The sequence below is a fragment of the Carcharodon carcharias genome, chromosome 13 (assembly GCF_017639515.1).
Source record: "Carcharodon carcharias isolate sCarCar2 chromosome 13, sCarCar2.pri, whole genome shotgun sequence".
Taxonomy (NCBI): domain Eukaryota; kingdom Metazoa; phylum Chordata; class Chondrichthyes; order Lamniformes; family Lamnidae; genus Carcharodon; species Carcharodon carcharias.
The window spans coordinates 139,377,088-139,391,865 of record NC_054479.1 but is presented as its reverse complement, the minus strand read 5'-3'; the positions used below and the strand labels follow the sequence as shown (position 1 = coordinate 139,391,865).

Here is a 14,778-nt window from a genome sequence, read left to right as displayed (position 1 = left end):
GGGCTGCACATTGCTCGAGATTAACCCCTTAATAGCTTTCGGATGTAGCGGAGTTACCGGGAAACAGTTCTTACAGTTTCACAATAACTGATTTGAAGTTGAATTAGAGAGAGAGAGAGAGAGAGTGTGTGTGAGGGGAGAGGGAGAGCTGTCTATCGCTTTGCTGCCCCTAGTTTTCTTCTGGCCATGCAATCAGTAGGAGTTAACAGTCGTTATCATTCTGCTCGCCAGCCCTCCCCCGCCGTTTGCCGGTTACTCTCGCTCCTTTTGAATGCCTTTAAATCCCAACCGAACTTAAAGTCAGGCACTTTATCCACCTCTTCCCCCCACCCCCCCAACCCCAACACCAACCCCGGTATATCTCCATTTATGAGCTTAGGGTGTGCTCAAGAATCATCTTGTCCTTTTTACTCGGGCACCCTGGGTTAACCTTGTCTTGAAAACCTTTCAAACTTAAATCTGTTGAACCGGTTAAGCCTGAAAGTGAGTGTGTGTGAGTGAGAGTGAGTGAGAGAGAGAGACAGAGGGAGAGCTTGTGTCAGTCCTGATGTGCCTCAATGAAGAGGAAGCGAAAAGGATCCGCAGCCGTTATTTAAAAAAAGAAAACCTGCGGGTCCTTCTCGGTTCTGCTGAAGGGTCTTGAGGACTCGAAACGTCCGCTGTGTTCTCTTCTCCGCAGATGCTGCCAGACCCGCTGAGTTTTTCCAGGTATTTCTGGTTTTCTGTCTTTTGTTTTGTTTAGGATCCGCCAGCCGCTCTGTTTGGAAAGGGCCAAGCACCCCCCCCCCCCCCCCCCCCGCTTTCCAGCTCTGAAATACGGTTCACGAATCGGATACCAGCGGGTTCCCGCCCGGGGCGAGCGCAGGATTCTTTAAAATTAGGCGGCACTTCGGCAACCGGAGCGGATTTTTGCCTCCCGATCCTTTTTGAGCCCGGGTTGAAGTTGGGCTGCAGGAATTGCCACTTTACAGCTGCTGGGGGGTGGGGGTGGGGGGGGGGGGTGGTCAGTGTGTGAAACTTTTCTTTCTTTTTTTAAAAAAAAAACCAGTGAAAGCTGCAGCGAGACGGTGGCTGTGTCGCTGTGGCAACGCCAAACTTCAGCCTGACAGTGCTCCTGCTGCCGAATTGAACTAATTCCGTCACTTTGTTCCTGGTGTGGATTCGGGCCGAGGGGCCGGCGAAGAGCCATCGGACTGCGGAAGATGGAGTGATTTCCCGGGGAGAGTGGAAGAGGAAGACTTGCGTTTACATAGCGCCTTTCGCCACCTCGGGACCGACCCAAGGCGCGACTGAGGATTTTTCTTCGGCCTGTTGTAACGTGTTGGGATTAGATGTGCGAATCGATCGCGACATGAGTTTTGCAAGGCAAAGCCGGTCGGTTTTCTTTGAACAAGGCAGTGGGGGGGGGGGGGGGGGGGGGGTGGAAAAAGCATTGCCTTCAGTGATCTTGTTTTGCAATTTAAGCTACGCTGGTGACGGTTAAAATGGACGTTGTCACAACGTGGATCTGTAAGCAACACTTTTTTTTTTATATAAAGTCTCGCCTAAATGTGTATCACCTGTGGATCTCCGTTTGCGTATTTGGCATTGGGGCTTTCTTCAATCTCTCTGCAAGGCAATTAGCCCCTGTGACTCGGGGCTAATGAATGAATTCCAGTACACAACTCCACTGGTCATCCTGAGAGAGCTTTACAGACACCTGCAGCCTTCCAAGCAGTTACTACTGTCAAAATGCGAATAGCTCTTTGGGGCTACTTTCCCCCTTTTCCTATAGCTTGAATGGCCTTGACACCTCAGACTTGCAGTCCATTTTTATTCACAAAACATCACATTTCTGCCTAATAAGTTTCCCTCCTTCTGAAAGCAAAACTTTTGCTTTTCCTAGTGGCCGCATTTTATATTGTGAAGCCTTCATTATTTGCAGTCCTCACTCTCTTTCCATAAAGCACCATCTCACTGTTTCTTTTTGTCTGAATTTCATTCTGCTTTTGGTGAGAGAAGATTGTAATTTTTATGTTGCTGGACTCTGTGCCATCCCCAGAGTATTGTTGGACCGTGTATATAAGAACAATATTTCGGAAAAAGGGTAAACATTAAGCCCACTGCAGGGATTCCCTTCACAAAGGTGGATAATGAAGATTCTTCGGTGTTTTTTTGAGTGTAATGCTACGACCTGCTCCTCGTCCTTGTTCATCGCTTCTCAGACTGCTCCGACCTTCAGCTAGATGCTGCTTTGATCCAGGAGCTATGGTGCCATTTCTGTAGGATCGCTTCTATCATCCCCACGCCTTCCACCATGCTTGTGGGTTCGAGCCAATGGATGACCGACCATTCATTTCTGCTTGTGTTGCCAGCCTCTGCGCTACGTTTTGAGAAGTTGCACCAACCATTTCTATAATTAAGGTAACAGTTAAAACTGAAATAAATAGGGCAACCCCACGCAGGTCCTGCAATCCTCTAGTCAGACAGCATGGAACTCTAAGTGTGCTATGTGGTCAGGTTTTTTTTTAAGTTTGAGTGTGAGATAGTGTATCACATGAGCCTTAACTTTTTTTTACCCCCTCCTTTTCTAATTTTTCCTTTTTTTTAAAAAAAAAGTTATTCATCTTCCCTTTCCTAAACACAAGTCACTTGTATGAGTGGTTTTGCTGATGGAAGGATATTTTCTTAGCTGACTGGGTTTAAAGATCAATTAAATGTGTTTATTTTCTCTGCTTAAACTAGCTGAGTGCAGTCTGAACAGATTGTTAACATATTCTGTCATTATTGCCACAAAGTTCATGCCCAGTGTCTTGATGGGAGTCGTGCACTGTACCTTGGAGTGATGCCACTGGCTGATGTGTAATGTTGATACTACATGCTAACACCTTATTGTTTTATTTTAGTTCGTAGCTCTGGTGTTAATATAGTTTAATTCTGAGATTTCCAAATCTTATGACTTAGCCTCTGAAATGCAGTGTCACCAAGTAGGTGGTACAAACACTTCCCAGCCCCTCCCAATATTGTGAGCTGTACAAGCTGTTGAGAGGCTACTCAGACTGAGCTAGCACTCCGCGTGTTTGATCTTTTTAAACACCGTCTCCATATGGTGTGCTTGGGCAAGGAATCTAACCTCAGTTAGTTTAAGCACAAAAAGGTCTTTAATCTTAATTGACCCTGCCTTAATTAATGTAAAGCAAAACTGTGTTGAGAATGTGTTTCCTTTAATACCACAAATTCAAAGAATTTGGTGCAGTTCTGGGTTGCTGAAGATAAAGCTAAACAACCCACTTGTTAGTTTTTTGCATGTCATGAGAATTTCCTGTATTCACATGTTGCATTATAGCTTGCAGCTGCTCTCTTACAGTTAAAGAACAATGTAACTCACCTATTCTTTTCCTTGAACAACCCAAAAGATCCAATTTGTGGTTGTGTAGAGTTAGTTACTTTGCAGCTAAAGTGATCAGCGAGGGCTTGAAATGTGTCAGCAATCTTTGTTGATGAAGAAAAAACACAGTCTGAAGTATTCTGAATTGTTGGCTTATCCTTGCATTCTCGACACTGAATCCTAGAGCCTGTAGGTATGGGAATTTCAAATTTACTCAAGGTGAATACATGCCAGCACCGGAAACTTCAGGGTTACTGCTCATTAATGCAGTTCAAGAGCAGTTTATTGATGTTTTTGTGCTTGAGGGATCACTATTACATTAAAACTCACTGCAATGTCCAGATGGAATTCTGATGCTATGTTTTGTATTTACACACATTAAAGCACTGAACAGGAAATAGGCCAGCTGGCCCATCAAGCGTGTGCCATGCTGTCGAGGTGCAACTTGCACACGTTGTGCAGCCCATCCATGTCCATTCCCATCCCTGACCTGGTCAACCATGGGATTGGCTAAACAGTGGAACTGTGGTGGGTGGCAGAGACTTGACTCAAATTCCTCCCTGACCTCTCAAAGGCAAACAAACAATTTCTAGGACATTTATGACTGGGAGATGCATCCTCCAGTATCCCACCTGCTGCCTTATCTGTAGTGATGTCAACCACAATCGGGAGCTTCTCAATCTCCTTCTTGAGTATCTGCAATGAAGCAACGTTCTTTGCACTGGCTGACAATTTTTCTGCATTCGTTGATGACTCTCTGAGTTAGTGACTGCTGCACTGCAGCTCTCTGCTCTTGGAATGATGCCACTTAGTTGCAGGCTGTTGTATGATGGCATTACTTGCATTTGATTTAACAGTATCATTAATCTGTCTCGCGTCCTTAATCATTTGGATCAATACGAACCAGAAGTTCCGAGCTTTGGTTTGGAATGAATGTAATGGTGGATATTAGATAAATCTAAAGGGATTTAGATAAATATCTGAAAATAGGGGAAATCAGTCAAGGAAATGGAAAAAGGGTGGGAGTGGCTAGATTGCTCTTCAAGAGAATCAGTGTAGATTCAATGGGTCGAATGGCCCTCTGTGTGGTAATATTCTCTGATTCTGTAAGCATTACCTGGAATAATTGGAGAACTTTAGCTAATGGGGTTGCCCTAACTCTCCATTAACATGTCTTTGTGGAGTGGTTGGGTTATTGAGAGGGACCTGGTTAGTTAGAGGTTGCAGTCCTAGGTTCCCTGTCCAAACTTGGATGGTGTCAGCAAAGAAATCTGTTGCAAAATTGGACTTTACCCATGGAAGAGCATCAGAGATAATATGCTGCGGAACATTACAAAATAAGAATCACAACTCTGAGAAAAAATATGGTGACCTAGAGGCCCACAGTTTGAAAATGTTTTATAGAACCAGCTTATGAGTTAGTAGAATTGGATTCAAGTTTACCATGGAAAAGAAGCTCCTTGTTTGTGTGGGAAATGGTATCTGGGACTGAAAGGGTACCTCTAGCCACTTTTGCAGAGGCACACAGCTTTCCTTGTCCTTCTACTTTCTCATCTATTCTATTTATTGACTTCAGAGACCATTGGTGTATCTTCAGAGTCTCTCAAATTTGCCTCAGATTTTCACCAGTTAGGAATTAACCATCATTATACTATTTGTTGCTTATGAAATTCTAAAGCTATGATCGGGAAAATTTATGAACATTTGATCTCCCCTTGGTGAAAATTTGTGCACGATGAAACTAATTAGAATTCAATGTTAATATGCTACATTAATTTAACCAATTTTTTTTTTTAAATACATGTTGAAGTTTCCTGCTTAGGTTGGCTTGATTTCCCCTGAGCATATTGGGTCATTGTAACAGACCAGATGGGTCCAGTTGTAATGCACATTTGAGTAGAATTCATTTATATTCTAGGTTACATAAATGCTCGTTTGACCTGATTTTGTAATTTAAGAACATCCTAATATCTTAAAATACAATGGAAGGTTGTTTTTAGATGGATTCCAAGAAAGAAATTCCAATTGAATTTGTAAACGTTTCTGGATAAGCGTTGCTTGTTGAATCTGTGGCTGAGGCTTTCCTATGTTGGAAAGTAGCTAGGCTCCTTTTCACTCCTTGGTCAGAAGATTTTGAATCTTGGCACATACTGTGTATTGCGTTGAGCTTCTTACGGGATTTTGGCTTATGTTCTAGATCCTGTGCACCAATTATCAGCTTAATTAAAGATGTATGGCACATGCTGACTGCAAGACCTGAGTGAAATTTATGTACTTGATCTCCAAAATTGTGCGTGCCAAGTAAGACATTGTCTAATGTTAAATTAATTTGTGTTCTGTGGTCATGGTTGCAATAATACATCAAAATTTGCATACTCTAGCTTCCGCTTTAGTCAGAGCATTCTGCTGTTGATCATGTGATATATGTGGGTGTTTTATTTGTAACCAAGTTGGGCCATAAATTAACTCCTAGATTACCACAAAAATGTCCTAGTTTAATGTATAATTCCAGTTGGGCTTTAGAGGGTGGGGTGGGAAAGCTTCTCATTTTAGGTATGGCTTAAAGATCCAGGTGTTCTAGTTTCCAATTATGTTGCCAGGCTAATTTTCCTTTTAATTCCAATGGAGTTGCAAGGGTGGGTTGAGGAATTTCTCCCTCTGCATACCTTTTTATAATTGTTGATTAGTTCAATCTTGAATATTACAAGGCTTTCTGCCAACATTTTACTGTCTAAATTTATGCATCATTTCAGATTATTGATATCCTCTGGGGGAGTTAGTTACGTGCCTGAGCTGAGTGTGGAACCTTGTTAGGGCAGGCAGTTCAAGTGCCTTGTTCAGACTGGCATCTTTGGGCCTGATCTAACTAAGTGCATAGGGTATGAATGGGTTAAAAACCAGGTCATTTGTGACTATTTTAATCTCCATGTCTGAGGTAAAGTCATGCAAAAGCTGATGGTGTCTGTCCTAGATATAATATCCATGTTGTCCTAGATACAAGGGCGTTTTCTTATGTGTTTAGTGATAATCCTTTTAATTCCAAAGTAGCGTGAATGCAACAGATCTATTACAATACAGTTTTAGTTCCTGTGGGTTTTGTGGGTATTTCATTTCTGGATTATTCAAACTGTGAATGAAGCTAAGAATTTAGCTAAATATGTTTCTTGCAGTTTGTCAATTATACTCTCCAAAATAGATTTACTCCATGTTGATCAACTTCATTCTTGCAGTGAGTAGGGTGTACACTTTCCATTCAGTGGAAAGTGTGAAGCCATTGTGTGGCTTTTTCTGGTTGGGTGTGCTGTCATTGTGTTGATTCCAGCTATATTACACCAGACATTTGGTTTGTATTGCCATAAAGCATGAATAATGTTGAAATAGTCACGAGAGGCAAGCACACTTTTTAAAAGGTAAATATTGTAACCTGTCAAACAACCCTGGGGATTTCTCAATCTTTTCATGTCTTGTAATTGAGGATGAAAGGTTGTACATCTGTTGACATGCAGCATCTTCATTACTTTTAATCCACTAAGTGTTTTTTTTTTTGGATACACGTTATTTGCACCTCTCCAACCGTAATTAAAGAAGCTCAACTCTGCATTTGATCTCCAATTCCTGTAATCAACCAACCCTTCCTTCCTCTCGTGTGGAAAACCAATAAAGTATATCTGTTTACTTGAATGTAATGTGAAAATATTTTGATCCAAAGCCTCTATTTTTAGGATTCAGGTCAATGGCAGGTCTACGAGACTCGAGTGCATGGTATTTATTTGAAAAGCTGGCTTATATTCAGCATTGTTCATGCAGGTTACCACTAGCTGTTTCGATTTGGCTGCCTGTGGTTTTCTAAAAACCATTCTGTGCTGTATGCTGACGGTGCCATACTGGGAGAATTGGGCGATGGAGACACATTTAGTTTTCACTTGCGCCTTGTTAGTTGATAGAAACTTAAACACGAGGGAATCTTGTCAAACTTGTATTTGTTTTAACCGCAAAGCTTGTGAGTCTATACCATCAGAATGAGTAAGCTGAAAAAAATTAATTGGTGGGAGTTTCTTGCCCTTCTTATACTCACCACTCCCTGTCACTATATTTTGGAATATCGCCTGCTGTTTGTGGTTCCTTGCAATCACCGTACAGCTATGCTGCTACATAGCTGGAACTTGTAAATTTGAAAGCTGCATTGGAGAATAATGCATGACTCAAGTCCTTTGTGGGAAATGACGTTGGCCTTACTTGTGTAATTGAATTTTACATCTACATTTTTAATGCATTTTGTTTTCTCTCTCTTGAATAGCATCTGTACCACACCTCACCAATTCCCCCACTGTGATTGTGATGGTGGGATTGCCAGCCCGGGGAAAGACCTATATTGCTAAGAAACTGACTCGCTACCTCAATTGGATTGGAGCCCCAACGAAAGGCAAGTATACCACCCAGGCAAAAATATTACTGAAGGTAAGGGTGGTGCCTAAGAACTGAATTACACAGTTGAGTTGTCATAGAGTAATAGTCATTTAGGTTAGTGAGCAGTCATGTGCAGTTGCAAGGAACTGCTGAGAGGCTATGACGATTGAACGTAGTGCGGCATTCATTGTGAGATTTTTTTTCTCTTGCTCTTATAAGGACTTCCAGGTTAACCTCTAATGCTTGAGTGGCAGGGGAAGGTTGAGGTGTCTTTCCTTCATTTTAATAAAGGCCTTTATTTGAAGAGGTAGATATCTCCAATGGTATGTTGGGGTGATTGGCGGAAGGAAGAAAAGTTTTACTGGCTGATGTAGGAGGTATCCTTTTTTACTTGATAGACATTTACACCATTGCTTAATCTAAAATTTCTATTCCCACTTAAGCAATGTAACCTGGGAATTGGTGCAGAAACTGTACTTGTGATGACTCTAGTGGGACGCCATTAGAGTCATTATGCACAGAAGGAGGCCATTCTGCACATCAGGCCCATGCTGGTAAACATCAGGCAGTGACAGTGAGAGAGATTCATACTTGGGAAGAATTTGATGCTGCAAAGTAAATGCTGAGCTCAAGTTAACTTTGTCTACCTGAACCATGTGGCTAGGCATGAAATATATTTAAAAAAAAACACATCTTGTTGACTTGGTAATTAGCAATGAGGTGAGTGCAAAATACAGGTTGAAAAAGCAGTTATAAAATCTTCAACTCTATTTGCAATGTGCCACACTAATAATATCCTTTCCCCACTTTATGCATAGTTTTTAATGTTGGAGAGTACCGTCGAGAGGCTGTAAAATGGTACCGATCTTATGACTTTTTTCGCCACGACAATGAAGATGCAATGAAGATTAGAAAGTGAGTGGCTTTGGCGCATGTATTTTAACTCCTAAATATATTTGCAAGTATTTTCTCTGTTATTCTGTCTTATTATTCTATGATGTGTCAAAGAAGGTTTAAACTCTTCTGTAAATACCAGTCTGATTAAGATGTTAGAAAGCTTTATTAAAAAAAAATAAACTTGTGCTGTCCTCAGTAAAGTGTCTGCTAAAGGGATGCTGTTTAATTCTTCTTTACCTGCCTCCAACCCATCAAAAAAAAAACTGTGGGTGCTGTATGGCCTGATTTTGACCCATACAAAAACCCGCCCACTTGCACAGTGTTAATAGAATGAACAGAATCATCAAGGCTCATTCTGCTTTGTTGATCTGTTTTGATGTAATAGAGGAGCATAAAAGCTCTATCCTACCATGGATGGCAGAGCCCTAGATCCAAGGACAGAAAAGCATACTGATGATTGAACTGATGAAGCATGTCGTAGATTTGGCTGGCTATCCAGGTGATGCAAAATCAAAATTTAGCAAGCCAAGAGCTGATCCTGACTTTGTAATGCAGGTTACATGAATATCAGTGGAATTGTTTAAAATGCAATGTTCCAACCTTAAGTTGCTTGAACATTGCAAATAATCAGCAACTTTTTGTTTCCTTCACTTAGAGATGCAGTGCTCTGCATGTCTAGTGTTTTCATGCTCAACTCTGACTGACTATTTATGCTTCAATATTTGAAGGAAGGAGTAAGCTTAGCTACTCTTAATCTTCAGAGTAAGTTGTACTTGTAGCAGCGCAATAAACTGTACCTTGAGTACATCCTGAACTTTCTGGTTTGACTGTACTTGGATTTAAGGAAACTGGTTTGAACCAATACATTCCATTAATATTCATGTTCATGGCGTTGCATTGTGGGTATTATTGGATGGGAAGGAAACCAGTGCATTAAAGACTGCCTACAGCAGTTTAATTATCGTAGTTCCTAATTTAACAAACACAAAGGTATTCTATCATTGTAAATGACTCATCAGGAACAATTCTGTTGTAATTCAGGAAGCTGTGGGCAATCTCAACTTGTCTGCTAAAGCAGTCATTCTGACATCTCCTTATTGCTTTCCCCAGGCAGTGTGCCTTAGCAGCCTTAAGAGATGCAAAATCTTACCTTACTGAGGAAGGTGGCCAGATTGCGGTAAGTCCCCTTTCCATAACAAATCAACTAGGCAAGCTGCGTTTTGTAGTGGAATGATCTCTGCCAAGGTTTCTCGCCTGCCCAACAGTACCATGCACCATCACTGGACTCCTTTAACTGAGTCAGTCCGAGGGGTCCCCTTGGATTTTATTTTCTTACTCTGACCTACAGAGAGGAACAACTCGAGTACTTGTTTTCTGGGATGTGTAATGCTGCATAAGGTGCCATGTAGTGATGGCTTAAATTGCAAGAGGTGGGCACCTCTAGGGCTTGGAACTTGACCATTTATTTGGGTCATGTAATGAACAGCCGAGGCTACCTTGGCAGAATGACATCCACGCAGTGTACAGTTATAATTGGTTCTTATTTTGATGGATTAACATTTCATATCTATTCAACTAGAGTTTTATATTTATGCTATATTTTTAATGGTAAATTGTGTTAAATATCATAACAGGAATGAAATAGACACTACCTTAGAGTTGTTACAATGAAAACACTTGAATTCCAATTACCCTTAAGCTGATAAGAACACTGTTGTTTTGAGGAAATGATGAAGCATAATGTAAATTAAACACTTGAGCTTCTCTTATTTTGTTCAGGTTTTTGATGCTACAAATACCACCAGGGAGAGGAGGGAGATAATCCTCAACTTTGCCAAAGAAAACAGATGGAAGGTCAGTATAGTCTTGAGACAACTACAAAATTACTGCTATTAACACTTTCTGCTATCTTACCTTTATCCCACTGTCAGCACGTTCTTTAGCCTTTAACACTACCATTAACATTCCTTTTTGTCTTGTGTCCTTGACATCTTTGTCAAACTTCTCCTGAGCTCCCACCTATCCCAGACCTCCTCTTTTGCTGCACCCCCTCTTGGAGTATAAAATCCATCACATTTCTACTTCTCTTTAGCTCAGAAGAGTCATACGGACTCAAACGTTAACTCTGTTTCTCCCTCCACAGATGCTGCCAGACCTGCTGAGTTTTTCCAGCATTTTCTGTTTTTCTTTCATACTTCCATTATCTGCAGTATTTTGCTTTTATCAGAAATTACTGTTGTGTTACTGGATTTTTCTTGAGGTCAACCACCAGAAGCTCTTCATTCTTCTTTGAACCAAGAGGTTGGCACAGTGACCTGTGTTATAATCTTGACTGACTTATCCTTGGCCAGAGATGGGGTACCCCCTCAACTTTGAACCTTGAACTGTATAGCTCTTTCCTTGGGCTTGCGATAAAGATATGTGCTGCAAATTACAATGCAATGTGTAGACCACAGAGAGGTCTGATTTAGAGTGAAGCTCCCATTCTTCTCGCCAATGGGATTTATTTTCCTTACCAATGTATGAAAATCAGTATTCTGAGTATAAAATTAGCCTCTCAGCACTTTCTACAGTGGGTCTGAATGTTTCCATTTCCCACATCATCTATCCACGTGGCAGATGACAAGACTGAGGTTTAGACACGCATTTCGGATTTGTACTCTGTCTTGTTAAGAAATATCTTTGAAGATACCTCAGAAGACATTTGAACATTACTATCAACCTAAAAATTATAATTTAGGTTCTCATATAGAGTTATTAAAAAATGCTCGCTTTCACTTGCAGGTGTTTTTTGTGGAATCTGTTTGTGATGATCCAAGTGTGGTGGCTGCAAATATTATGGTGAGTGGGGGAAATTATGTATTCATCCCAATAGTGATTAATTCAATGTTGGGTGTACTTTGTGAGAAAATTGGTTTTAATTTATCAGCACAGATTGATAGTGTTTCATAATCCACAGGATGTGAAAGTGTCCAGTCCAGATTACATGGATTGTAACAGAACTGATGCAATGGAAGATTTCCTGAAGAGAATCGAATGCTATAAAGCAACGTATCAGCCCTTGGACCCAGACAGTTATGACAAGTAAGTTCAATACCTTCAGTTGACCATTTGATATTGATAATGTGCCTATGCTTCTAACTTTTTAATGACCATTGCAACATACGACCAAATACTGCAATTATTCAACTGGAGTCGGGGTGGTGTTTAATCAGCTGGGTTTGCATGACTAAAGGTACCTTTTTGTAGAAGATGCTTAATACATGCTGGGGGTTCCTCCATAATTAGTAACAATGTGCTCGGGCTTGGCGATGGTGCAAGGCAAAGCCAGCTGACTACTGGAGTGCCAGAGATGTACAACACTCCTACCTCCAACTATAGTTCAAGGCAAACCCATAATTAAAGCACCAGATTTGCCAGCCTGCAATTTAATCTGCATGAAATATCAGTTATCTCTAGAGAACAGTCCACTATAGCACTTGGAATCTGTGTTCTCAACTGGAGCTATGTTGAAATGCCCCCACTCTCTCAATGGGTTGTGTAGGTAGACATGATTCTGCACCTATATAGTGCTACCCATTCAATTCCCACCATTGTACATAACGTTTGGGGAATCCAGAGTTGGGGACTAGGGCAAACTTTGCCTGTCATCCTATTTTGCAGAGATTCTAAAGGACTTCTAATTGTAATTGGTGTCACTTCTAACAATGCGCATGACATTTATGGTGTTGTTTCTGTAATATTTCAGTCAAAGTAATATCATTGAAGAGTTAGTGTAATTCTTTGCTCTCTGCACTGACAAATTGTGCTAATTATTTCCATTACCTGCCCCGCCCCCTCTTCCTGTTACTTTTTGTTAGGGATCTGTCATTCATCAAGGTGATTAATGTAGGCCGGAGGTTCCTAGTAAACCGGGTGCAAGATCACATCCAGAGCAAAATAGTCTATTATTTGATGAACATTCATATCCAACCTCGTACAATCTACTTGTGTCGCCATGGGGAAAGTGAATACAACCTCCAAGGCCGAATTGGTGGTGATTCTGGTCTCTCATACAGAGGAAAGAAGGTACCTATCAAGGCTTGTGAATTTGAAACCCAACATTATATAATACATGTTAATGTTGTCATCAAAGCACGTAGGAACAGGAATATGCTATTTAGCTCCTTGAGCCTGTTCTGCCAATCAATTAGATTATGACTGACCTAACTCCACATACCCACCTTTTGCACCAACATCCCTTACTAACTTCTGTTTAACTGAAAGGTCGTATTATCAATCTCTGTTTTAAAATTAACATCTGGCAAGGACCACCATTTGCGGAAGAGAGTTCCAAACTTTTACCCCTTACGAGTCAGTGTTGTTGAATTTTATTCCTAAAGGGACTAGTTATAGCCTATGTTCTCCAGTCCTAAACACCCCAACCAATAGAAATAGTTTCTCTATCTACCCTAACTATTCCCTTAATATCTTTAAACTTTTGATCAAATCGTCCCTTAACTTTCTAAATTTCAGGGAATGCAACTATAGTTGGGGCAATCACTCCTTGTAATTTAACCCTTGGAGTAGAGGTTTCATTCTGGTAAATCTACACTTCATTACATTCTCTCCCAAGGCCGTATATCCTTTCTGAAGTGTGATGCCCATAGCTGAACATGATGTTCCAGGTGTAGTATAACTAGGGCTTTGTACAGCTGAAGCATGACTTCTACCCCATCTTGTATTCTAGTCCTAGAGTCTTTTTGGTTTATTTGTATCTGTACATGATATTTTATTAATTTGCATACATGGACCCCTAAGTCCCTTTTGGGCCATCACTGTTTCTAACTTTTCAACATTTGGAAAGTACTGATCTCCGCATCCTTTTTATAGGTCTAGAGTGGATGCTTGTGTATTGGGGGTTGGCGGTGGGAGGTTCAGCTTTTTTTTTAAGCTAGCATTAACGAATCCTAACATTCACTTATTAACTGTAAAGAGGCACGATATAACTGACTTAGTCAGTTATTTCAGCAATTATTTCGCACAGTGCTTTGTACAGTTCACTAACCAATGTATTAGAGATCTGTAATACTAAATAGCCAACATAATGCATCTGTTAGAAAAATAGTTCCATAATGTAAATGACTTTATTTTTCAGTTTTCCACAGCACTTAGCACATTTCTGGAGGAACAGAATCTTAAGGATCTGAAGGTTTGGACTAGCCAATTGAAACGAACCATCCAAACGGCAGAGGTTTTGGGTGGTCGGTATGAGCAATGGAAAGCACTGAATGAAATAGATGCTGTAAGTTGTATTTGAAAATTCACTTCAATAGTATGCTCTATAACTTATTCGTTACTCCAAATTCTCTCTTCATTTTCTGACCATGTACAGCCTGTTTGCGAGTTTGCACATTATATATTTTTGCATTTCAGTTAGCTACTATTAGGTGTGCATGTCACTGTCCTCTTGCATGGTTAACATCTAACTTTAAAAGGGCACAAATGTGTGTACAAACCTGTGTTCACCAACTTGTGGCACGGTATCCTTGTTCACACTACTGATCATCTAGTTTGTCTTGAGCAGTAAATATGACCCATCACTTCAGTATTGTCACTATAAACTGATTGATTTTAAATCTATTAGTTATAGCATGGTCTAGTCCAAACAAGAAACTGAGGTTAAATTGTTCAAGTATTGCTGTAGATGAAGAAAATGACTTTGATTTGATCTGGCAAAATGTGATTTGTAGGCTTGTATTTGGTATTACAATTAACAATGCTGCAGTTTGATCTGGGTTAATTCAGGACTCCCCTTTGTTCTTGAAATTCCTACATTCTACAACTATGCGTACATTTCAAAAGTAGAGTGCCTGTGAAATACTTTGGGGTGTCCCGAGGTTGTGAAAGGTGTTACATAAATAGAAGCTTTTTATCCTTTTTTAAGGTATGCAGTGATTGATTTTATTAGCATGTTGACCCATAGTTCTACTTTCTCTGCACCTAAACATGGAAAACCCTGTGAAGAGAACAGTGTTGCAAACTAGACCTGTAACTTTGGTTGCAAAGGCGCATAGATTGTTGCAGAAGCCTTCAGTTTTTACAGCAGTGTAGTGCAGCTGTTGGTT

At 40.6% G+C, this 14,778-nt stretch overlaps 1 protein-coding gene across 6 annotated transcripts in view; it reads left to right on the top strand.

Moving 5' to 3' along the window:
- pfkfb3 (6-phosphofructo-2-kinase/fructose-2,6-biphosphatase 3) overlaps nucleotides 1-14,778 on the top strand; it is a 105,679-nt gene that overhangs the window by 73,248 nt on the left and 17,653 nt on the right. For 4 of the 6 annotated variants that reach the window (XM_041202281.1, XM_041202284.1, XM_041202280.1 and 1 more), the window contains exons 2-9: nucleotides 7,665-7,790; nucleotides 8,593-8,689; nucleotides 9,782-9,848; nucleotides 10,451-10,525; nucleotides 11,456-11,512; nucleotides 11,631-11,755; nucleotides 12,532-12,739; nucleotides 13,809-13,955. In XM_041202281.1, coding sequence (XP_041058215.1) covers nucleotides 7,665-7,790; nucleotides 8,593-8,689; nucleotides 9,782-9,848; nucleotides 10,451-10,525; nucleotides 11,456-11,512; nucleotides 11,631-11,755; nucleotides 12,532-12,739; nucleotides 13,809-13,955 — 902 coding nt within the window. Of the gene's footprint in view, nucleotides 1-547; nucleotides 709-6,758; nucleotides 6,778-7,664; nucleotides 7,791-8,592; nucleotides 8,690-9,781; nucleotides 9,849-10,450; nucleotides 10,526-11,455; nucleotides 11,513-11,630; nucleotides 11,756-12,531; nucleotides 12,740-13,808; nucleotides 13,956-14,778 lie in introns of those variants that run through there. The other 2 variants (XM_041202282.1, XM_041202283.1) reach the window with 2 other exon arrangements.